At 42.7% G+C, this 27,062-nt stretch overlaps 1 protein-coding gene across 1 annotated transcript; it reads left to right on the top strand.

Annotated features, from left to right (window-relative positions):
• Positions 1–715: 715 nt before the first annotated feature.
• Positions 716–16,129, top strand: rhbdf1b (rhomboid 5 homolog 1b; the record flags this gene model as incomplete). Its single annotated transcript, XM_080517685.1, has 19 exons — positions 716–829; positions 1,000–1,133; positions 1,477–1,623; positions 7,452–7,698; positions 8,599–8,805; positions 10,622–10,744; positions 10,857–10,999; positions 11,084–11,338; positions 11,433–11,544; positions 11,634–11,708; positions 12,109–12,270; positions 12,375–12,475; positions 13,239–13,302; positions 13,575–13,669; positions 13,764–13,839; positions 14,069–14,169; positions 14,301–14,454; positions 14,549–14,772; positions 15,206–16,129. The coding sequence occupies 19 exons, from the start codon at positions 716–718 to the stop codon at positions 15,399–15,401; spliced, it is 2,730 nt and encodes a 909-aa protein (XP_080373811.1). The 3' UTR covers positions 15,402–16,129.
• Between the last annotated feature and the right edge of the window lie 10,933 nt (positions 16,130–27,062).

The raw sequence follows: 27,062 nt of genomic DNA, 5'->3' as shown, positions 1-27,062 counted from the left end.
TGGATTGGTGTGTTTGGTCTCAGCAGTCTATATGTGAGGAAGGTTGATTCCCAGAGTTGTATCTCATTAATCTACCGATAAAAACCACCTGAAGTCAACTGGTGATGAATATTTTCAGCTGACGAGCCATTCTTTGACTGGAGTATGGACTATTCTCAAGTTCCTATTACCAATTGATTTATAGGAGACAGCAGTTGGGCAGTGAGCAGTACTTCTAAGGCAGGGCAATGCTGAGGTTGTGTGTTCAAGCCTCAGCTGAAGTGGTGATGTTTGCTTGAGGAGCAATGTAGGTTTAAATGACTGCAATGTGAAAACAGGAGCAGATAAAGTGTAGCTTCATGTGATTCTATCCATTCGTTGTTTTCCTTCTCATTCAGGATAGTATTTTCACCCTACCTTAATCTCTTAATTGATAAGATATGGTTTAGTTTTAGTGAACCATCCAGAGCAATGGAGAATGCACAAGAGAGGCGAAGAAGAAAATGCAGACGAGTGTCCAAGCAGATGTGACAGAAAGGATGGCAGCAAGAGAGAAAGAGAAGCTTTAAAAGACAGTAGTGAGACCTGCCGTAGAGTTTGAAAAGAATGGAATTGCCGCCGCTTGATGTCACACTTTCCATATCTTTGCTCTCTGAATCGCCCTGAAAACCCATTTCCTTGTTTGTTTGTGTCGTCAAGCTGGCAGGTGGAGGAGGGGGAGGAGGAGGAGATGATGATGGACGAGCCCGGCAGCAGGAACAGCAGCCTCCAGCGGAAGAAGCCACCATGGCTCAAACTGGACATCCCGACCATCCAGCTGACGCCGGACGACACGCCCACACTCACTCAGGTCTGAACACAAATCACAGCGATACGACTCATGTGAAAGCAAGACTGCAAGATGCATGAAGGTTATAAGACAAAGACACATTCTCCTTGTTTACCTGACAGATTTCCGCTCGGTTCGTCACAGCGTGGAGCAGAGGCAGCCTGCGTCACCTGTTTGTGTTTCTGTTGCAGCCGGTGAAGCGCCTGCGCAGTGTCAGCATGCCGGGGGAAAACCCTCAGACCCGCATCGCTGCCATGGAAACATCCAACAACTACCTCAGGCCTCCTCTGGAGAGATTACCCTCCATCAGCCAGTCCATCAAGAGGTGACACACACACACACACACACACACACACACACACACACACACACACACACACACACACACACACACACACACACACACACACACACACACACACACACACACACACACACACACACACACACACACACACACACACACACACACACACACACTGAATTGCTTGAGCTGCTAACTTCATTTTCACTTATTTTCTAATATTTCTCACTCTGAGCTAAACTAAAACTTCCTCTCTGATTTAACACAACTTGACCCTTCACTGTTTCTTCTGTCCTATTTCTCCTTGTCTTTTTTCCTAATTTTCCTCTCTACCTGACCACCTCATGCTGCCGTGTGCGCGCAGTGAGAAACGAGTGCGCTTCCAGCGCATCAACACTGTTCCCCCAAAGGGCCAGAGGCTCCCCAGGAAGGTGTCTACCATCCGAAGGCGGTCCTGCGTCCCCAAAATACAAACCAGGAGACGCTCATCTATACCCAAACAGATCATCAGGTACAGAGAGGGAAGTGGCGACAGTGGTTTGAAGAGTCTCAGACTTCTGAAGTAGATTTTCATGAAACGAGATGTTTCAAGGAACGGCAAAGCTTTAGTTTCGGTTTGACTGTCACGAAGAGTCTGCCACTTTATCAGATTTCTCGAATGCACTTGAAATGTTTTGGATTAGATTTAGTTTTTTGATGGAGCAGATAAAACTATGTATATTTATGAATAGATAACACGAGAGAAATAAACACTATCATAGCTTATATTGATAATATAGCAGCGATACACATAAACCACCGCTAGAGTAACTTAACCAAAAACAGTTTGCTTATTGTTTTGATTATCAAAGCCTGCAACTGTTTTATTGTTTGATTTCATGCAGGAGTCATGAAAGCACATTTGAAGATTTGGCATTTTTCAGAAAGTCACTCTGGAATTGAGCAAGTTATTAAGAGGACCGTATGTTTGTGTTCAAGCTGTCGGATGTCAAAGCGTGTTCAGAGGAAGTGAGCAGAAGAGTCTGTCGCAAAGGTGTGATCAGCCTCCACGAAAGCCAGACCCACTTCCTGACAAACTTCAATGTGAACTTGCAGCTTAAAGAAACACAAACACACCACTTGTTCATATAATGGCATCCAGAGTGCAGCAACCACAAAGCCCATCAAGGCCAGAGAATAAATAACAGATATACTATGTTTTTTTCCCCTTTGAGTTTCACCCATGAATGAGCTTTTGCACAAAAATTCTGTGCACAGTTCCTCCTGTAGAGTTTTAGTCCCCGAGCTGCGAGGCTTTGTCTGTGACACACAACAAATCCCTGGTCTTGTCGCTGCAAGTGACACATGAGACCTCCTGGGCGGAGGCAGAAAAAGTGATGCAGTTACTCATATGTTTGCCACAGGCCACATCAAAGCAGCCTTAAAGTGAATGTAAATGTTTGAACACTGAGCCAGAGCTAAAACCTTGAGAGGCAACTTTTCAATTTCAAGACCGTCTTAATTCCACCATGCTGAGGTTTCGTAGCAACAGTAAGCTTGTGTGTGTGTGTGTGTGTGTGTGTGTGTGTGTGTGTGTGTGTGTGTGTGTGTGTGTGTGTGTGTGTGTGTGTGTGTGTGTGTGTGTGTGTGTGTGTGTGTGTGTGCGTGTGTGTCGTGCCTCCTCCTCAAGGGAGTCCGTGAATGAGATGATTAATCTTCACTATTCAAACAAACTGTGTGCCTGCGTGTGTGATTTGCCGTGAACTCTTGGCTTGTACAATATTTGGGAGAACACCCTGATGTTTGTTGATCTGCGGGACTCTAAAGTGACTCATTCAGTCCCTCACTTTGACAGATCCGACTGTTAAAAGAGCGAATAATTTCTCATTTCATCTCACCGGTGCATGTAATGATAGGTGTTTGCTGTGAGGTTTGGATGCTCAATTGGACGTCTTTGAACTGTTGACACGGATATCTGAACCGCACAGCAAGGAGGGGTTTAAACCTTCTGCGTGTGTGTGTGAGTGATTGAGTGCGTGCAGATGTGTGTATGTGATCATGTTCAGGCATGTCTCACTACCCTCCCGCCTTCTCTCCTCCCTCCTAAACTCTAATAGCGTGATGCGCTTTCTTTTCTCACTCCTCCCGATCTCCCATTTCCTGTGGAGGCTGGTATGTTCCAACGACAACCGGGGTTTACACACACACTCCTGCAAAAAGACGGCAGACAAACGCAGAGAGAGAAGGAGAGAAGGACCCCCTTTGATAGTGAAGGCTGGGGCTGTGTGGATGTGGGGGGAATATTCAGTTTGACGAGGACCAGAGCCGCTGTCATCTCTGCCCAGTAGGTCACAAGAACTGTGGAGGAGGGATACTGGGAGGCCCGCCAGCCACTGACACACTCGCACATACAGACTCAGATGGAAACTTCTGTTACACGCTGGTGACACAAGGTCATGGAAGATCCTCCCGCGACATCCGATGAGCAGCTCCATTTGGAAGAAACATCCTGTGGGGATCTTTTTAACATCGGGATGTTTCCTTCAGAGATCACACTACGTCCCGGCTTTACTCAAACCTTCGATTCATGGGGAACTCACACAGCTGGGATGTCTTAACGGAGTCTGGACGTGTGTTGATTCTTTGGTCTTTACATAACAGCGAGGTACTGCTGGCCTGGATATCTGGAAATCCCCTTATGGAACGCTGCATGTGTGATGAGGGTTTAATGCGGGTCGGGGGGGTAAGCCGGGACAAGTGCTCGCGATGCTGTTGACGGAGGTGACTGGGCTCCACAAGCCCCGCCCCCGGCAGGTATGACCCAAAGCCCGAACCCCTCCTGGAGCTCTCTGGACAGGTGGGTAGGTGTGGACTCTTGTGTATTATCTTTTTGAAGAGTCATGAGATTTTAGAGGAAGATTTGAGTTTAAATGAGCTTATATGGTTGGTTTACTAACATCTGCATGTCAAACATTCATTACATAACTACTAAATTGGATCAGGGATGTTTTTGCAACTAATCTTATCATGAAGACTTTGAAAAATGCTGCGGCCAACACATTTACACATCTGCTCAAAGTCTAAATAAATAAATAGTCAATTCATCACTCTCTATATTGTGAGATGTACTTATAAATTGTCAGTATTACCACTCAAAGTTAACTTTTAACTTTTAACCATTATCCACCAGTAGAAACACATCTGCTTGAATTGGGCTATTTATGTTTAGTTTATTTATGTTCAGAAAAGCTGTGAATTATTTGTGTGCTTGGTTGTGTTTCATACCACAACGTTTGACTTGAAATATAACCGAAATCTTACAAGAATTGCAAAATGAAGTGTTGACATCAAAGTAAAGGATTCTGATTGTATAAACACTTAAATGTAATTATATCTAACAAAACAAGAAACAATGTGAAGGAGAGCAACACCTGCCACTGCCTTACTGTATATTTTATTTTAGGTTCATCCTTATTTAGTTGACTTGAACTTAAATAATTGTTTTTAGAACCCATTGCATAGTTTCTTATGTGAATAAGTAACAGCTGAAATTAACAAGGGGCTCTTAAAGGACCACAGTTAAAAAAAAAAAAAAAAAAAGACATTTCTCCATAAGAGAAAAAAGTTGACGCATTTGTGTCAACAGGAAAATTCAAAAATCTTTATCAATGAAAAAAAAGAAGTGCTTTAAGATTGTGGTTCATTTGAATATTGTAGACTTTGTATTGAAATAGACCTGGTTTAATTGTATAAATGTACTATATTTAGAACCTACATTTTTGTGTAATACTAGTAAAATCACTTCAAAAACATCACATAACAGGTCTTGACTGCTGCTACTTCAATCTTGAATATACCGTGTGTATTTAAGTAAATCCATACTTGTTACAGTGGGCTGCGACTTCAGTGTGAGCCGTCATACATCTAAATAGTGTCTTCTTTATCTTTTTTCTATTTGTTTTCTTCTGAATTTGCTCTGTTGATGCTTTGGTTTCGGTAGAGGAAAGCTCTGCCCCTCGGTCCTCTCTCTCCAATGAAACAAATATCGTGCACGCCTATAATTACAGCCGATCGCTGCCTCGTGTATACCAGCCCTACCTTGGGGCTATGAAAGTTAATTCATGATGCTTGAAGCTGCTTTAATCGTGGCTGCTTGATAGTTTTGGGATAACATCAACTTGTAAATATTTTATTTACGTTACGTGTGGGTGAATATGACATGCGTGCCTGTTGACGCATGTGTGCAATTAGACAAATAACCACAACTATTTCTAAACAAACAGAGGTTACGTGGTGTGAAACTGATCTGTACTAAGCTTTTCCATCAGAGCTCATTGTGTGGATTTGAGAGATAAACATGTCAGAGCCATCTGAATACGCTGCCAGGACCTCCTCTCACTCTGATTCCACTCTGTTTACCTTCGGCTCGCTTGCCCTTTTCCCGGTTTTCTCAAACCTGTGCGCTCTTCCTCAAACATTTCTCTCTAAAGGGACAACAATCAGGCCTGCGCCGCCCCCGCTCTGCTCGTGTGTAGCCTTAAAAGGCTTCCCCAAATCCCCAGCTGCCGCTGCTCGTGATGATGAGACTCCAGTGTTTATTACTGAACGTTCGGCTCTCTAAACAGCCTTCAAGAGTGTGAGCTCACCCCCTCCCCCTTGGTTAACACGCACACACACACACACACACACACACACACACACACACACACACACACACACACACACACACACACACACACACACACACACACGCTTTTCTTGGAAAGGGGAACCTGCCTGTCCATTTTTTGTGGGCTTTAACGTCATAACACAGCGCCACATCAGGTCGTCCACTGTGGGACTACGGCTGCTTTTTTTTTCTGCTGATGGAACTGAGGGCAACAAGTTATGTAAGAAAACATTACATTGTTGCACATCGTATTTAATATTTAATCGAGAGAGACAGAGAGCAGCTGGACCCCCCCCCCATTTGTTTGCTGGACAAACAAAAGGATGAATTTCTCAATCAGCAGAAAACTATATATATATTTATAACCAGCACCTGCTAACACAATGAACCAATGATATATATACACGTACACACACACACACACACACGCACACACACGCACGCGCGCACACGCACGCACGCGCACGCACGCACACACACTTATTGTTTTGTGTTGAATCTTCTTTTATTATCTTGCCTTGTACCCATTTCAAGTTCAGTAGATTCAGTTAAAATGTATTCATATAGTGCCAAAAAAAAAACCTAACTCAGAGAACCATCCAAAAATTCCAAAAGAGCAAGCATAAGCAAGTGAAGGGAATAATGGATTGACTGAATGTTACCTTCCATTTATTTATTTTATCATGATTTCTTCTTAAGACCCTGAGATTTAAACTGCTGCTGCACATCCCCTCTGGTTTCCACAGCGAAGGACCAGCTCATCACTGCTGTCCTCATCCCGTAGTTACAGTTGATCAAAATTAAAAAATTAAAAATGATGTTATGAATTAAAACATAGGTATTTCTCAAACTAATTTGCACAATGTTTAGAATGAAATTTGAACAGTTCTTAACAAAGCTTCTTCAATCACCTCATGGGGATCAGCAAACACTTTCAATTATTCTTTTTGTAGCAGTTTATCAACCACAAATCAGCAAACATTATAGAAGAATATACTATTTTCAGTGAGTGACAATCATTAGAGTCTGACAGACTCTCCCTTCGCATAAACAAAGCATCAAAAGGCAGTGCGCGCTTCGCCCTGTGGGAGGAAAGCAGGACGTCAAGATAGTGATAGACACAAAGGAAACAGCGTATCAGGAGAGAGTGCATGGTTCTGATATCCCACAGAAGGAAACTCCCTCACGGGCTCCAGTGGCGCAATCGGTCAGCGCGCGGTACTTATAAGACAGTAACCTGCAGAGCAATGCCGAGGTTGTGAGTTCAAGCCTCACCTGGAGCACTGAACCTTTAACTTTATTAATTGAGTTAAATTATTGTGAAAGTGACTCCGCTTTGCTTTGTTATAATCAGTCTGACAGAAACATACGCAATGCTTCTCTGTCCAAGAAATAGCTTCATTTAATGATCCTGTCATTGTGAGTGAGTGGATGAGAGAGTATAACTGCTCCATCAGCGTGTGAAGAGATGTTGAGAGTTTCAGCCGGAAGCACACAGTCTTTGACTGCAGTAACGAATAATCGTCATGAAATAGTCATTTCTTTAGCTGTTTCCTTGGCTTTCTCTTTATTTAGTATTTTCTGCTTTCTGCGTCATGCCTTCATCTTGAAGTAGTTGTTTATCTAACTGCAGACGTGAATGCCTGAAGAATTTGAGATGTAATTCCTCGTGTGTGTGTGTGTTTCCTCAGGGGCACCGCGGACTGGTTCGGGGTGAGCAAGGACAGCGACAGCACCCAGCGATGGCGGAGAAAGAGCCTGCAGCACTGCAGCCACCTGTACGGGGGCCTGAAGGCGCAGGTGATGAGGGAGATGGAGCTGCACAGCCAAGATAATCTCTCCTTGGCCAGCACTGAGACCCCTCCTCCCCTCTACCTCCCACCCCTGCACCCCAGTCACCACCACCACCACCACCACCACCACCATGCTATGCAGAGGGTAGGCCTGCGCCAGCGGCCTTTTAGAGCGACGGGAACTAGACGAGCGCGTTACTCAACTTAAACTTATTTCACCCTCACTATTTCACTCATTCCTTTTTCTCTACCTTCCAATTTTTTACCTCTTTGCTCCCTTGTTCAACTCATTGCTTTGAAAAATGTTATTAAAGAAGAAACTAAGGCTCAATGTTGAATATATCTAACTATGAAACTATGTAGGGACAAATGAAGCAAAATATACATTTTCCAAGTTTTTATCTTGCGTTTACAGACAAGTTCTTAATGTATCAGTATCTGTTTATTTGGATATAAAAATTACATAAAATCTGAATGACTACTGGATTAGTTTATTTTTTATTGTCACAATGTGTAACAACCAATAGCGTCATATCTGTCAGTAATATAATTGGCCTTTTTCAGTGCAATAAAGAACATAACATCATAACTTGCCGATAGTGTGATAAGATATTTAAGATGTCCATAATCAGAATAACATTTTGCTACTAATGCAATAAGTTATTCCATGACTAGAAGTAACATGATACATGTCATAACTGCAGCCAATAATGTAATAATGCATATATATTGCTGCATTTCTTGGAAATAGTACTTTTTTGGCAGGTTTTGATCAGTTTACTTGTATCAACAAAGGTATGTTGAGTGGGATAGTCATCATGGTTGTAAAAAAATCTTTTACTATTTTATGGCATTATTTCAGCGTTATTACATTATTTGCTGTTATTACATTCTTCGTTGTGGCACAATGCTACAGCAGCTGATGTGGCACAAAAATGCTTCTTTCCACATGTTAACATCAGTGTAATCTGGCTGCTGTATGTTTTTTTTTTAAGTGTGCAGGTAAACCATAACCGACTGTACATGATGCCTTTTGTGTGTGCAGATTGTGGACCCCCTGGCCCGGGGTCGTGCCTTCCGCATGGTGGAGGAGATAGACGGCCTCAGCGTGCCACAGACCCCCATCACGCCCGGCACGGCGTCGCTATGCTCCTTCTCCAGCTCCCGCTCTGCCCTCAACCGGCTGCCACGCCGACGGAAGCGGGAGTCTGTCGCCGTCATGAGCCTCAAAGCTGCGGCAGCACTGATGAAGGTGGCTTTTTCTTTTTAATACAGGAGAGCTTTCATGCAACTCTCTGCATAATCTGTGCTGTGAGCATACATTAAGGCCATCTTTAATCCACTGATTTTTTTTTTTTCTTTCTCCGTAGTCTCAATGCACAGCATGAAATATCCATTATTCAAAACCGTATGAAAGGCATTGAAAATCTGTTCCCGGAAAACAGCCACTTTAATCTATTGTTATTTGGTTGTGAAGAAAGACTCTCTTAAAATGACATTTATTATCTTGTTTTTGTCCCTATTTCCTGCTAAATGAATAGAGCCTCTTGCTGTGGCTGTGTACTTGCATTTCCATGTATTATGTATGCTGTCGTGTTATGTAAAACACGAGATGAGCCTGGAGATTAAACCCAGGCAAAAATATGTTACAGTAGAGTGCAGATGACTCTGCCTATATGGCCCATGAACAAACATTTAAAGGGCTGCGTGCTTGTCTTTGTGGGAGGAGGGTGGCGACTGGTGGAGTTACACCAGCAGATGGTCGGAGATAATACATGATGAACGCTCAGCTATCTGCCCGACGGAATATTTCAGAAGCTAATCCAGTAATGCATGCTACTGCAGTGAAATCGCCAGAGACAATCATTCAAAAATATGTGTTTGCAAGCTGGGACACATTTCTAATACAACATAGATCAGCATGTAGTATGAATAGTAGAAAAAAAGAAAACTGAATAAAAGCCTTTACAGCTGTCACGCTGTAAAAAAACTTTTTTTTTTTGCTAATTGCTTATGGATTAGTCATTGAAAACCATCTTGGATTTTAAAAACAGTAGAACGGTATTAAATAGAATCTTCGAGCACAAAATGAGTTCGTATTTAATCGGACGAGTTAATTTAGGCTAAGCTTTCGTTTTTTTCACACCCTTGCTACAGCAGATACACAGTATATCTGCATCTAGTGAATAGTACAATAACTACATGAATTATGTCTGTGGTTTTTTTTAACTTCATAATATTATTTTCATTATACAACTCAAAATTTCTGTTGAAATGCTTCATAAGCTCCATATTTCTGTATATTTTTCTTGCACAAGTTTTGCAGAAAATCTCTATACCTTTCTGATGAAAGCAATAATAGTGATCTTACAACTCATAAAAAATGACAACTGGAATTATTTCTGCAGTTTTAGTACAAAAAAGTACAATTAATCCTCAGTCTTGCCATGTTTCTTTATTAAATATAAAAAAAAGTGTAATCCAATACTTCTTTGCAATAGTGACACACTCAGCATCGCCCTCACAGTATGGAGTCCAGCTTATGTCTCCACATTTAATCATTCAAGCTCTGTTTACTTTCCGAATGTGTCTTTTTGTGTGTTTACAATTGTATTTTGTGTATGCTTTTCCTCACATAGACATACAGTGTACACATATCACGTGTTTTTGTTCATGATTATACATCTTGCTTTTCTGAAGGTGCATCAGCCCACATTCTGAATTCCCCCATGTGGCATTAATAAAGTCAAATCTTATCTTATGTCATTTTCTTCTGTTCCATTTTCAGTTGAATGAAGGACTTTCCTAAAGTTTTCACATTATAGGGTGTTAAAAAGCACAGTCCACCTGCAACTTTTAGCTATTCAAGCTATGATATGTGAGATTTAAAGACATAATGATCATGATTTATTCTCTGTAATTAAAAGGTAAAAATGAAGATTGGAAACTACAAGATTTTTCCTGCTTGTATGCTCCCCCAGAACACATAATTGCCAATCAGCGGAGGCTTGTCTCTTATCAAAGCTTGATAGATGGATTGATAATATGTCTGTATTTGTGTTTTTAAGGGTCGGACGTTAGGAGAGAGCACCACTGGGAGAAGCCGCAGACGCAGTTTCATGCCTCCGAGTTTCTTTGAAGACGACACAGTGGATTTCCCTGATGATCTGGACACTTCCTTCTTCACCAGAGTGAGCGGTGGACACACAGTCTCAGTCACACACACCTCAAGAGCCGAGCAACTGATGCACATCGCCGATGTTGGCGGCGCTTGGTTTTGACTGAATTTTTACTCCTCTGCAGGACGGCCTGCAGGACGAGTTGTCCACCTACGCTGACGACGTTTTTGAGACACCATCGGAAGCTGCCCTGACGCAGCTGGATGAGAGCGAGCTCACAGGAAGTGCACTGGATAAGAGTGAACTGGAGCGAAGTCACCTCATGCTGTGGGTGCACCTTTACTGCATTAATGGAGATGGTGTATCCTGTGTTATAATCCTTCATTTAACACAGCCTCCACCTCTCACCAGGCCTTTGGAGCGAGGGTGGCGGAAGGCAAAAGACGGCTCCCTGGTCCAGCCTAAAGTGCGCCTCAAACAAGAGGTGGTGAGCGTCAACAACCACCAGCAGCGCGGGCAAAGAATTGTGGTTCCCGTTAAGAAGCTGTTCGCCCGAGAGAAGAGGCCATACGGGCTGGGCATTGTGGGGCGACTCACGAACCGCACGTACCGCAAACGCATCGACAGCTACGTCAAGAGGCAGATTGAAGACATGGACGATCACAGGTAAGACAGCAACTGCTGGGGTAAAAACAATAATGGAGCGTTCGATTAATCTTCCCTTCAAATGAGTCATAAAATGTCGACACTTCCTCTCCAGGCCTTTTTTTAGCTACTGGATCACATGTGTCCATCTGCTTGTCACCATTCTGGCTGTCACCATCTACGGCATTGCCCCGGTGGGCTTCTCACAACACGAGACTGTTGACTCTGTAAGTGACTTACATAACTTTGATCATACTTTGTTTCATTTGTTCAACTCATTTGTTCAACCGTATACATTTTTTCCATCTTTTCGAAGGTGTTGAGGAACAAAGGAGTTTATGAGAACGTTAAATTTGTGCAACAGCAGAACTTCTGGGTGGGTCCAAGCTCTGTAAGTATTATCGTCTCTCGACTTGCAGAACTGAGGTGGTTTAAATGAAGGAGCTGCAGATTTTTAATCTACAGTTGTCTGGATTGATTGCATCTCTTTTCAAAATCTGTTTTTATGTGATAGTCTGCTCTAACCTATAAAAGTTTTTAAGAAATGAAAAAAAGATTGAAGTGGGCATATATGTTCACTTGCTCCATAAAGTGTCAGTTTTCTGGGCAGCAGATCTCGAATTTGAATAACCACACTGAGAACATTTTCAAAACCGTCCTTTTTTTGTCGCTTGTTGTATTTATGAATGCTTAGAATTAAAATCATCACCTGGCTCGGCCCTAAACAGTAGTGACGTGGACACTCTACATGAATTAGCCCATTTAAGACCTCTTTGCTGCTGCTTTTTCAGGAAGCGCTGATTCACCTCGGAGCCAAGTTTTCCCCCTGCATGCGTCAAGACCAGGAGATCCAGCGGCTGATCCAGGAGAAGCGGGCGAAGGAGCGGGAGTCAGGCTGCTGCGTGAGGAACGATCGCTCCGGCTGCCTGCAGACGTTACAGGAGGAGTGTTCGGTCAGTGGCACCGCCCCATCGGACCAACGGAAGTTTATAGCCTGCTGTTATTTATATAGAATTGCTGGCTGTGTGTAACCATCCCTTCACGTCTTGTGCTGCAGAGCACCCTGGCAGTGTGGGTGAAATGGCCTCATCACCCGAGCGTTCCGAAGTTAAATGGTAAACCCCGTCAGCACGGTGCAGTGTGCCACCAGGACCCCAGGTGACCAGCATCAGCCCTCTACTTCACCACAAATCTCTGTGATTATTATTCGTCTAATTTATCGAGAGTCGACTGCTGCCACCTTTTAGGAAGCTCAAAAAAAAAAAAAAAACACGTATGTGGCACATCGGCCTACTGAAACTGTTTGTACAGATAAACCCAATTTAATTTGCTCAATGAGTTGATCAGTGAGCAGAGCTGCCTCATACATCCAAAATGAAGTTTGCGCACAGGACTCCCAGATCACACTTTATGTCACACTTGGCAACAAAGCTGTTTAGTTTTGTTGTTGTGACACATCAAGAGTATGAAGAATAATGTGAGGAGCTGCTAGTTAGAGGTAGATAAATACATCTGCAGCTTTAGTACATATGGTACATTTAGATCATATTTTAATTCAAATCTATTGGCATTTTCCCCCCAGCGGTCTAGTTTAGTCTTAACATGAATATGGGGGACGAAATAAACAGTTTTCTAATGGTTCTGTTTTGATCCCTCTAAAAGGACACAAATAGACACTTTTGTATTTATTCAATGAAAGAATTTCCATCTTTACTATTTTTTTTAAATAATTTTTTGTCTCATAAATCAAATACAAAAATGAAGCTGTCATATTTTCAATGCAATAATTTGTAATTGTACTTTTTCACTCATGTTTCCCTGCAAAAAAAATAATTAACTACAAGAACAAAACAAATCCCCTATTCTGTTGAAATTCCATTTGTATTATTTCTTTTTAAAAGCATTTCTGTTGATTTTGCAGCACTTGTCTGGAGCCAGCTTCAGTTTCACCTCATGAGTGGCCTGATGACATCACCCGCTGGCCTGTGAGTAGAAAAATACAAACTCAGACGGGCAAAACTGCAGTGCAACACTGCATGTGTTTTATTTTTAAGGAGCTTAATGAATATAAACAGTTGGAATATGACTTCAGCCTGTATGTTGTCTGATTGCACCACTGGAAACGGGGGAATCCATGCGGACGTGTTTTCAGTGGAATCCAGAAACAGCTGACGTTGCACCCTAATGCTGCCGTCTGTTTGCATTTTCAGCAGTTGAGTTCAGGTTTTTATCTTTTACTCTTGGGTCTGATCTGTAGATTTGTACGAGATACAACTCGGGGAATCACACCAACCTTCCTCACATTGACTGCACCATCACCGGCCGGCCCTGCTGCATCGGCACCAAAGGACGGTAAAGACCAAACACGGAGGTTTTTTTTTTGTTTTTTAAACCTTTGCTTGAATGTATATTCACGCTCGAACTGGTGATGCATTTTGCATTGCAGATGTGAAATCACTTCCAGAGAGTACTGTGACTTCATGCATGGTTACTTCCATGAGGAGGCGACCCTGTGTTCACAGGTAGGACAATTGACAGTTAAAACTTCAGTGCTCCAGGTGAGGCTCGAACTCACAACCTCGGCATTGCTCTGCTGGCTACTGTCATATAAGTACCGCGCGCTGACCGATTGCGCCACTGGAGCTTGTGATGAGAGAGCATGAAGGGATCGGTGTGATTTCAACTGTTCCTCCACAGGGTGGCACTGCAGGAGCTTTTCTTCTGACTCTCCCTCTCTGTCTTGCCTCCCAGGTGGCCTGTATGGATGATGTGTGCGGTCTGCTGCCTTTCCTCAATCCAGAGATCCCCGATCAGTTCTCTCGCCTGTGGCTGTCTCTCTTTCTTCACGCTGGGTGATTGAACTCTTTCTTTCCACCCAAACTAAAATCCACATGAATTTGTTGTCTTACCCATAATCGTAATTTGGAAATGTACAGATGGATTTAGTTGAATAATACTGTCTGGCATGTGTATGTCGCTGTAGGATCCTCCACTGCATGGTGTCAGTGTTGTTCCAGATGACGGTGCTCAGAGATCTGGAGAAACTGGCCGGCTGGCTGAGAATCTCCATCATCTACATGTTAAGTGGCGTCACTGGCAATCTGGCCTCTGCCATCTTCCTGCCGTACAGAGCAGAGGTACGAGCTGTCTGCACCTCATATTTTGTACATATTTGTCTGCTCAACCTCACCAGTCCCGGTCCTCCTCTTCTTCCATCCACCTCCACCTCAGGTGGGTCCTGCTGGCAGTCAGTTCGGCATCCTGGCCTGTCTGTTCGTGGAGCTCTTCCAGAGCTGGCAGATCCTGGAGCGGCCGTGGCGAGCCTTCGCCAAGCTGCTGGCCATCTCGGTCTTCTTCTTCTCCTTCGGTCTGCTTCCGTGGATCGACAACTTTGCACACATTTGCGGCTTCGTGTCGGGGTTCTTCCTTTCCTTTGCCTTCCTGCCGTACATTAGGTGGGTGGAGAGAATGAAGCACTGCTTGAAGAAGTGGCTTGAATGATTGACATAGTCATCAACGAGCACTTAAGTTTAATTTGTTCCCGGTATCGAGTTGAGTCGTTTCTTTGAGTACCTCTGCCATACATACATACATACATACATACATACATACATACATACATACATACATACATACATACATACATACATACATACATACATACATACATACATACATACATACATACATACATACATACATACATACATACATACATACATACATACATACATACATACATACACCATCGTGTGCTAAAGATATTTATCACTAGACTGTCTTGCATTTTACAAATGTTTTAAACATGTGTGAACATGTTTGACCTGAAAATTGAATTCCAACATTTAATGGAAAGCTAAGATGTCTTTTCTTTCTTTTAATCTCCAGCTTCGGGCGTTTAGATATGTACCGAAAGAGAGTCCAGATCTGCGTCTTCATGCTGGTCTTCCTGGGTCTGCTCTCCGCCCTGGCCGTCCTCTTCTACGTCTACCCCGTGAAGTGTGACTGGTGCGAGTACCTCACCTGCATCCCGATCACGGACAAGTTCTGCGAGAAGTACGATCTGAACGCGCACATCCTCTGAACGGGTTCGTAACGTTAGCCGGACCGTTTGGATGATGAGAACTGCTGGAACAAGGAGCAACGTTTCAGGATTATTACGGTCCGATGAAGTCCAGATGTATTTTCTGAAAAGGTTAAACAAGACCCGCACTTGGAATGAAAACTGCTTGAAAGCATTCGGGTCTGCGACTGAAACAAAACAATGTAGAGTTTGCGCAAAAGAAGAATGGATGAACGTGTGACTGATTTCTAGCTGGGCTAATCAACGATCACACACATCAGAGGACAAAGACAAGTTTCTTGTCAAGTCATTGACTTTTTTTTTTTACTCTTGTGTAACTGTCATAATAAAAGCACCTCCAAGTGGCCAAAAGGAGCCTGACAACCAATGACAACTTTTTTAATCGACGTTCAAACCGATTTGTCCTTTAACTGGATGATGCCCTTAGAGTGCAACTCTTTGCGGGAAAAGGACTCTAAAACACCTTAAAATGCCTTATTGATACACACAACTACACATTTGTTGTCTTTTTGTTTACTGTACATGTCTGACAATAAAGGAGCTGTTGTTGACGTTCTCACAAAAATCATGCAACAAACATTTTACTGCAGTATTTGCTGACTGACTCTGTTCTTTTTTTCTTTTTTATCACTTTGGAAATCTATAGCCTTTACAACGCAAAAGTCACACGCGGTTAAAAAAAAAGTTTTTTTTATCGATTTCAATGTAACATCTGTGAAGAAAACACCTGTTGGTTAATCTGTTCCGTTGTGAATAGCACAGAAATTAAATTGTGTGTTTGTGTGTTTTAATTAAAGTGGTGGCGTTTTAGCTACCTGACAATAAACACAACAATATGAAATCTGGCTGTTGCTCTTTATGTTTTCAATCCTTTTATTTCCTCCTGCGCTTATGGAAACATACTTGCCTGACGTCTGTGAGATGACGTCATTTGTTAACTTTACGATGAAAATACAAGTGCACAATTAATTTCTTCAAGAAACTCTGATATTTTCACTTTGTAATATGAGTTTGCTCACAGGTGCCCCAGTGCCCCAGTTGTTCTACTTACAACCTCAGGATTACTCTGCTATTTTGTAAGCACCAGTGTTTTACTGACCAATGGCACCACTGGAGCCTCGCAGTCACACTTTGGTTATATTTATGAGTTTCTGTAGTGATGAAGACTGTGTGTGGTTTAATCCTTCTTATGCACAAGCTGAGGAGCCATTGCGTCAGAGTCAACAATACTTCTCAACTATATATAAAATAATAATTCGATTTCTTTCTCAGATGCTCCAGGTGAGACTTGAACTCACCGCCTCGGCATTGCTCTGCAGGTTACTGTCTTATAAGTACCGCGCGCTGACCGATTGCACCACTGGAGCTCTTTTCTGAGAACTTTTCTGAAATGCTGCTACTGCTCATGCACAAAACAGCCACAGTAAACAGTTCGCAACATACACAAGTAAATGGACAATAACAACAATGGCGGCCTGGGACTTGAAGATTTTATAGTTGAGTCACCCGTAATAGCTTTTGGGGCATTTATGTGTAGTATCATTATATATTAAAAAAAAAACACACATTTCTACTGATATATTTATATACCTATATATATAAGTTTATTTGTGATAAATGTTTGCCAGATATTGTACACAAATTTTTAAAAAAGCCTCAGCATAAGCCTGCAGCCCTACCCTACCCTCACATAACCTGAACACTAATCACTAATTAGGTTAAACCAAAAACCAAGGGGAATTCAAAACAAAAAATTAACATTCACCAACTATCGGGAAAATAAATGGACATGACTGAAAATAGAGTCATTAACATTTCAAAGATGTACATTATACATCACGTTTACCCCTTAATAGTTCCCTAAAATATACATCCAAACAATAATACAAACAATTCACCCCCACAGATTTTGGACTGCACCCTCTGACCTCACACAGGTGCTCCTTTGTCTGCGCGTTCCAGAACGCTTGGATCGGAGCAGCAGGGAGTGTATGAGGTGAGTTTTGTCTGAATTTTAAACGCAACACGGTGTATAAATGAGACCTTGATTAGTGGGCACCACACTACATGCCCAGTTGATGTTAATAGGAATGCATTTAGAAGTGGTGAACGATGGTTGTGGGACTGCTTTGCGTAAAAATGTGGAGAAGCTCGTTACAGCTCCATAAGGATCAAACTTCCCTCCCGACGCAAATGTCCACAAGCACTTCTCCAAACACCATATATAATATACCTCAAGTGAAGGCATTGTTTGTCCACATGATTTTGATTGATCCAGCTCATTGCCGATATCAAACAACATATTTTGAAGCAATCCTTTGTATGGACTCCTGCACATGAGGTTATCCTATCATGACTTTCTCACGAGACTTCTGCTTATAAATTGTATTCAGTTGTTTATTTATGTAGGTTTGTTTTTTGTCACATCTTTATGTATCGATGTATGAATGTGCATGCATTTTAAGCCAATGGGTGTTAAAGACACGTCTCTGGTGACGATGCCGGCTAGTCAGCAGGATGCAAAATATACAAATAATTAATATATATGAACTTCAATTTTAGGAAGGGACTGATTTCCCTAGTTTGTCCACTCGGGGTCACTGTTTCAGCCAGAATAGCCACGTAACACAACATTGAGAACCAAAACTAATAATAATAATAATCACGTTTTACCATCAACTGTCTGAAGGGAAACACTCCAACAAAGAGGATTTCCATGTCATGTTATCCATAATATCTATTCCCAACATGCATTGACTGTAAACATGCTCACATATGTACTTCTTTATACTGTTCCACTCTTGGGCTGAGGCAATTCTACAATCTATAACGTGACTGAAACTTAAGATTGAAAGATGGATTTCCCTGAAATCTTTATTCCAGAATTAGAAAAATGCAATATGAACATAGGTGAATGGAAATAAAATGCATATCGTGCAATGAGGCTGTATTTTCACACTGTTGGCCCAGACTTCAAGTAAAAAAAAAAAAAAAATCAGTTGGAAATATATGAGCTTCTCATGTTGAATATGAGCAACTTTTTATCTCCTGCTTGTAATTAACCTCACTTCTCACCAATGGGGACGCGGACCACACTTTGAGAATCACTCATCGGTTTATTATATTATCATTTCTTGGGGTCAATATCATGTTTGGTTGAGCATGGCCTCTGAATAAAGATGGCCTGTTACTATTATCTATTATTAACCATTACTACCCAAATTGTCATATGACAATATTTATCGTCTTTTATTCAACTCTGATTGGTGAATGCCACCAAGACATTTACACAAGTAATCGAGCGTAGTTCGGGAGGGAGGGTGGCTGTATTTTGAGGTTCAGCCGCTAGATGGCAGCCCAGCACTTGTATGTGGAAGCTGAGTTGAAAGTCTGGATCACAGTTTGTGTTGCTCTGTGGGATGAGAAAGTCATTAATTCAAGCAGAAGCTTTATTAGCGTGCAGAACTCTTAGTGGTGGCCCTCGTGCCCCCTGTGTGCTACTGTGGTTTGTTCATGTTGCCACTTCACCCCCCCCACCACACACACACACACACACACACACACATCCTCACACACACACACACAACTGTTTGGGCATTCATTAAGTCTTGTCTGTAATTGAGACTAAATAAGTGTGTACTCGTGTTGGAGCGGGGCTGAGGGGCTGGAACAGCATAAACACAGACGACACTGATCTGCATATGCAAAAATAACAGAAGTTCTGTTTGCACATACAGCTGCCTCGAGAGCGTCTTGCATTGTTATAATTCAAGGTGTGGTGGGATGAAACAGACTTCCCACTTATCATAATATACTATGGTTAAAGGCTGCTGAGATCAATAGGCAATAAAAAGTCAAACTCAGAGAAAGGGCTGCTTTTCCCAGCAGGATTTTTGCTCCATTGCTTTCTGAGTAGAAATCCTTAAAATAAAAAAGAGGGGGAGGATTAAACTATAGAATATTTCACTGTAAGACATTTTCAGAACTAAATGACTTGCATGCACATGTGTGGAGATTAATTTCAGTATTAAAGCCTCTTAACAAGCATTGATTAATGTATTGGTCTTAGCAGCTATTAAAATGATAATGTTATAATTTGACAAGGGTTAGAATATGTGGCCTTTAACCACTGTAATCCTCCCACACTCTAAGGTCCACTATGTTACACCACTATAAGCAATGATGCACTGTTAATTTTCCTTTTTACTTCTTTCATCCAGAGAAATGGCGAGAGAGTGATGGAGACCTTTGCTGCGGCCGGCCATTGTTATTGAATATCAAACATTATGACATTTTACTCATCAGGTTACATAAGGCCAGTAGGAATTACTCTCCTACTTTTGCGGTGACCTTTGGAGGTTTGGTCATTTATGTGTGCCGAGGGACCTGAAGCCCGTACTGCAGGAGATCTATTAGGCAGGAGGGAATAAAGCAAACAGAGGAGCAGTGGGAGGAAAAGAAAATGGGGCTAGCATTCAGAGATTTAAGACTGACTGTAAGCTGCTGAGAGTCGCGAGTTAAACCCACCTTCACTGTACTGCCTGTACTGTGGTATCGAAGGTGCGGGTGGTTGACTCCAGGAAACTCACCTCTTGGGGGGTCTTGTCCACTAACACATTAAAACACTGATTATGAAAAATATTCTATTATAAGAATATTACTTTATATTTTTCGGTGACAATTCCAGTTCTCTGCCATGATTTTTCCCCGGTTGTTGTTTTGAAATAAGCTGCCTGCAGTTGTAAAAGTTGCCATGTGAGTCAAAGAATCAATTAAAGCGGCAACACTGACGCAGTGGGCCTAAAGACGCTACATATCACAACAGAGAGCAACCGCAGTGTGAACCACCGATGAATCTTTGTGCGTTGACCTTTTATAGGTAATAATTCGATCCCCCACAAATTACAAACACTGATTATAGATTTGGAGAAAACTTGTACTTATGAAGTACGTGCTTTACGGTCATCTGTCTTTGTTCTCGCCCTGTGGGGCAGCTAATAGTGACAAATTAATGAAACCGCCAACATACAAATCCTGAGAAATCATCTCGGCTCTCATCTTAGTGTCGGCTTGGCCTAATAGAGGCAGCACCCCAGGCCATTAACCACCCCGTCCACTCCGACCCCCCCACCCCCACCCCACAGAGCCCCGGGAGAAAATTATCTCTCCCTCCTCGGCGCACACCTCCACACTTCTCCTCCTCTCTGATCCAACTCCGTCCTGTCACCTCCACCTCCTCCTCCTCCTCCTCCTTCTCCTCCTGTCCATTACAAGCTCCCCTATTTCCATCACTCATTCATCATTTGGATGCCCTCCCTCCTCCACCCTCCTCCCTCCCTCCTGTGCAGCACCCCCAGCCCTCCATCAAGGCTCCTATAGAGATGGTAATGTGACATGAAGAGGATGGCATCTACGAGCCATTGATCAGCATCAAACGAGACACACTTAGATACCCCTCGGATACTCCCCGGACACTCCCCTCCTCCACCGACCACCCCCACCTCGTGTTGAGGTGGTTGTTTGCTTTTCGGGGAGAAACTTGAACTTGCATCAGCTGGCTGCTACTTCTAATGACCAGAGGACAACATTAGGGGTGAAATTATGACGCGTAGGTGGGTAGATGGGTAGATTTTGACGAGACGGAGGTGCTGTTGTGTCTGCATGGAAAGGCGACCCTGAAACGGGACCCTGACAGCTGGCCAACAGGTGGCAACTGACAGACCCTCTCTCTTCATTGTGCCTCAAACCACACACACACACACACACACACACTCTCCTCAGACTGAACACACAGGCCATCAGGTGAAGAAGGAGAGGAGGGGGGGGATTATTTGTGAGCGTGTGTGTGTGGCAGTAAGCCTTTAGATGGGGAGGGGGAGGGAAGGTTCAGGAGCACACACCTGGCTGATGATCCCACCGACTGCAGAGTTGATGGAGAGTAATGTTATAGTACCCCCCAACCCCCCATCGTCCTATATACCACCTGGACTGACGGTGACATACCTCCTCGTTCGTGTGTGTGTGTGTGTGTGTGTGTGTTCAAGTGTTTGATGTTGATCTTATCCGTATGGTCCTATATACCTAATCTAGTCCATCTTTTAATACATCTGATATCTGCACTTTGGCTCTTTATGGGGTTCCAGCTTGATTGTTTTTTGTTTGTTTCTTTATATGTACTTTAGTAGAACAGTTGCACAAATATATCACCTTTCTGCTTTTCCTGGACATTTGCATGTGCTGATTAAAATGTGATAACAGGATAGTGAAAAAAATCAATTCCCTGTAATGTGAATCTCTGAAAGAAGCGTGCATGCAAAATGACGACTGTCCTAAATATCGAAGACGATGTCATTGGAATTGAAGAGAAGCTTTAAGAAAATATACCTCAAAATGATGGAAAAAAACTTTGAGGCGACAAGTATTTTCGTTGTATTTTCCATTACCACATCGTTAAAGGGTTAAAATTTTGTCGAGTGAAATCACATCCACTCTCCCCAACAGCCTTCCAAATAAGCAATGTATTCTCAGGTCTGCTCTAGATTCGAGAAAGTCTTATTACATGTTTTTTATTTGGCCAACCTTAGTGCAAGCATTGTTGCAGACCCCCTGCCATCTCTTCTTTCCTTCTTAAAGGCCCCCCTGTTGGGAACCACTTGTATACATAACCATTTTCTGATCTGCATGTAATTGGTTGCATAGTGTTTCCTAACATCACTATTAATCCTTCATGTTCCCCTTATCTTGTTCTAAGTTCAGTTGCACCCTATGTGCATTTCTTACATCATCCATAATCTTCCTGTGACTGTGAATCAAGTTATTTACTGTTTAGTCACACCAGAAGTTTAAGTGGGAGGAAAAGTGCAACTCTTAAGCCGAAGATGACTGCTCTGAGTTTGTTAAACTAAAGTTGCCGTTAGAGATTCTTATTTGCAACATCATCTTGCAGTCATCTCTTTGGAGATCGTGTCAACGCAAGGCACAGCCGGGGGAAATGGCCGGATCTTATATGGATCGTAATCTGACTTACTTCCTGAGCGTTGTCCTCCCTCCACACACACATATTGCACTATCATCTCTCGAGGACAGCCCTCCTCCAGCCCTCCCAAAGACTTGCTCTTAGCCTCCGCTCATCGGCTCAGAGTGACTAATTACACATACACACACACACATAAACACACAGGTGCACCAACACGCACGCACTCCTCATTAGTGATCAGTCTAATAATACCCTCCCTGAATGTCCTCTGGGAATCTCTCTGATGGTTGGTAATTCTCCTACTCTCTCTTTCTCTGTGCACGAGACCCCCCCCCCCCCCCCCCCCGAACTAACCGGATTCATTTTCATGGAATTGTTATCCGATATTCACACAGCCCACATGGGACCCCCAAAAAGAAGGAGATAAAGAGAGGAGAATGTTGATGCGGGGGGGAGAAAGTGTGCTGAAGTTAATGATGCAGTTCCTCAGGATGCAGGATGAAGGGTACAGTTGGTGTACCTCAAGGAATGGTGTTGGTCATCTCTTATGTTCATACACATGAATTATACTTTATTACATTGTCATGGAGGACAAGTGTACACTTTCTCTAGTTTGTTACTCAGTGTGGCCATTAAACAACATTGGGGGGAAAAATAAACACATCTTAGTTTGTCATAAATGTTAAAAGAAAAAAAAAATAGTTAAGACAAATGAAATTTGCATTTATTTCAAGATCAGTTGGCATAATTAGAAGACGTCCTGCATCGCTCTTGTCAAAGACACCACATCCCTCTGGATCTAAGAATTACAGACCGGTGGCGCTGGTGTCCCCTATCATGACGATCCTGAAGAGACTCGAGCTGCAGCAGCTTCGGCCCCTCCTCATCCCTCACCTGGACACCCTGTAGTTTGCCTATTAGCCGCAACAACTCAACAGACTCATCAGACTCATTAGAAAGGCCAGTGATGTGGTAGAGATCCATCTCTTCGGTCTCTGGCTTGCCAAAACATTACAGTGACGCCAAAGACTGTGGGACACGAACTACTCTACTAAAGCAGGAACCTCAAAAATACCATCCATCCATCCAGTGATTCTCCACCTGATGCTCATTAAACACGTTGATGCTGCAGGGCCACAAGTCATAACCGCTCTTATTGTAGATGTTGTTATGGTCCTAATCCTCAAATCCTCAAAGATTTGTCAGGTATGTTATCTGAGACACATCATCGAAACTTCTGTCTTTCTGTTGTGTTTTTTCTCATTTGCCTTTGTCTCTTTGTGCTGACTGTGATGATGAGATCAAGGCTTTACGGCAACCGTTGGCATTGGAGGTGCTATTATGTTACATGGTGAATTTAGGGCCTGTCAGGTGTTTCCTGAGTGGCTCAGGATAACAGCTTACACATCAAAGCAGATCTAAAACCTTGAGACCCTTTAAAACCAGGTTTTATGAGGTCAGTGTTAACAATCAGGTGCATTGGTGCTCAAAGACAGAAAAGACGCAGTGACCATCCAGGGCGACGATTGCAAATATGTTTCATCGGTTGTTGGATTTTTAAATTTTTTTTATGTCTAACTCATTTCTTTGTGGTGGATCTGTAGCTGTGCAGTGGAGCACGAGGTCACTTAGTGCTCCAGAGCATCAGATGCTCCCAGAACAGTCAATCAATACATGACATGTCTGATATTTTGGTCAGCTCTCGTAAGGCTCGCAACACACTTCTCTCCATTGCTTTGGTTAATGAATGACCACCATTCTCAGATCTCCCCCACAATGACAACAAAACATCAACTCTTTACCAGTACAAGATAAGCAGTCAGGTCCCGGCTTGTCTGCCTGTACTAAGTGGATTTATGGGACTTTTCATTGTCGTTCTGTTACATGCAATAACAATGATAATACATTTGAATTCTAATTCACTTTTCATTTAAAAAACCTCAAAGTGCTACAAGCACATTAAAAAGAAGCAACATATTGTGATGTAATGCACGTCAACACTTTTTCCCCCCCCAAATAAACAGTTGCATTCCTTTTGATTGGGATGAACATGTGCTCAAAAAGTACTGGATCTCCATTCCACACATGTTAAGATACATATTGATCAGAAAAAGAAGTCGTATACATTCATTGTTGCTGCAGGGTGAATTGACGGAATAAGCCCGGTGCGTCTCATTTCCACTGTAAACGTTGGGTACAATTAGCAGAGGAATGCAGCTCTCCCACATTGCACACTTATTGTTCTCAATAAAACGCTCCGGTTCACCCGCTCCATTTCATCCTCTTCCAATCGGTTAGCGATGGGTCAATAGCGATGCATCGCAGAGAGGCAGAGGCCATTGTGTCCGGTGTAAGACAAGCAGGACCAATCATTGTATGAGGCAAGTCTGGGCCTGCCTGGACGTGAGGAGCGGCTGCTGGGTGTTGCCAGCCTGTCACGCTGGTGTGATGGGCCATCATGACTCGGCAGATCTGGATGTGGAAGACTTGTGTGGACAGAAACTGTGGAATAACAGTTGGTGATCGTGTTGATCAGTAACTTTACTGGAGTGAAAAAGTAACCGTATTGTTGCTTGCAAAGTGGCATTTTAGCGTCAATACCAAACTGGGGGTGAATTTGTGAACACGAGTGGGCTGCGGTCTGAAGGAAGTATGCAAATTAAAAACCAACAAGCTTTAACTCAGATTGCCCTCAAGAAAAATGACATTTTACAATTGACAGTGTGGAATCTTTTATTTATTTATTTAGGTTTTAAGTTTTCACTGGCCTGGCTTCGTTGACATTAAAATGTGCTGTTTGTGGTGCCTGATTTAAAATGAGTTTGACACCCCTGTTATGGAGCATCTTCCTCCCATTTTTTAACCAGTGCGGTGTTACTGCAGCATCACAATGATACTAAAACAGGCCTTTAAACAAAGTTACCTTTTCAGTAAATAGTAAACAGCAGCACTAGTAATCGTTATCAGGTAGCAATTTTTAGTAATGTGCCCAACATTGATTGTGTTTACACAACAGCATTTTGAACTTTGCTGTACATGACAACAGCATTGGTAATCACAAAAAAACCAACACATTTTCTCAATGGCTTCCCAATTGTAAATTGTTTTTTAAATATACTGCTATCATATTCATGTCAAAACACAACTTTTCGGAGAGCACAAGCACATTATGTTTGTAGTAAGAACATTTTCTTGAGGATTGAAAGTGTTTGTGTTGCTCAGAATGATAGTTGAGAGGAGCTTGAAGGTTTTCATCGTCTTGTTCTCAGATAGAGAAACTCTCTAAAATCGGTTGCAGTATGGTTTTTTTGTTTTAGACTTTAAACCTATGCTAAGAGAGAGCTCTCATCTTCTCGGATCACATTTAAAATCACCGTTGATCCCAGTTGCACTCTTTGAAATGTCTTAACAGTACCGTCCTCCATTATTCCTTCAGAGCAACAACTCAGAACCTCCACATCTCGGATACAATTTGACAACCAATTCTGCATCTCATGAATATTTTTCAGAATGAACAGTGCACCACATGATGAGCTCCGCCCGAACACTATCATCAACCTTATTGCTATAATCGTCACAACTCCACGTTAAAGTGCAATTTTCTCCCTGACTTTCTATTTCTGAAACTTGCTCTAAGAGGCCGATGGTGATGGGCCACAGTATTGATTGGGCTCTCTCTCCTTGTGAAGGAGGGAAAAAAAAGAAGAAGAAAGAAGCCATTTTAAAGCAGGAGCTTTAAAATTGATCTTGAACTTCTGTAATCAGCTAACCACCCTCTGATAGCTGAGAGGAATGACTCCCAAGTGGCTGAACGCTCTCGAGGAGAACTTCCAAGAGGAGAAACCAGTGGAAAATTCCACACAGAAACTTGCTCCTCCAATGCATCAGGAACCCTGCAACAGCTTCTGTCAATCTGTTTCAAAGGAGTGCGGTTAAATCAACAGCACACTCTTTCCCCTCATTGCTTATCTGTGGACATCTGTAAACTCCACTTTGGTTTGCTGTTTTACTGTGTTTCTTTACAGAAGAACACACACACACACACACACACACACATACACGCTTAGGGCTACATACACAACCACCTTGTCTGCTGTTTTATCTGAAACTCTACAAAGTGTTTACCATGGGTCACCTGCGTCAATAACGGTGGGATGCAGCTCTTCCTCAAGATAAGTGCCTCCACTCTTTGTTTCCCCGTCTCCTCCCCTGTGCGCAGCAGCGATGAAGCACAGATTTTGTATCTTTAAAAAAATGCCGCCAAGCTATATCATGTGTCACCTCTTTTTGTGTAACTGCTGCGTGCGTATCTGTTTTCAAAAGCACTGCATGTGGATATTCTTTCGATGCTGCCCGGCTGTGTGCTGCTGTCACCTTTCATTTCTGACAGGCTTGGCGACGTCGCCGGGGCAAGCTGGGACTTGTACAGCCAGGCCTCCCAAGGTCTGAGGCATGCTCTCACACACACACACACACACACACACACACACACACACACACACACACACACACACACACACACACACACACACACACACACACACACACACACACACACACACACGCACAGGGACACGCACATTTTCATACACACACACACACACACACACACCACACACAAACACACAACTTCTCTAATCAGATAACCTCGCGAATGCCCCACAACTAAATTACTGATTTGGGAG

Source organism: Blennius ocellaris, assembly GCF_963422515.1.
Source record: "Blennius ocellaris genome assembly, chromosome: 21".
Classification (NCBI taxonomy): Eukaryota; Metazoa; Chordata; class Actinopteri; order Blenniiformes; family Blenniidae; genus Blennius; species Blennius ocellaris.
This window is presented reverse-complemented; position numbering and strand designations above follow the sequence as displayed.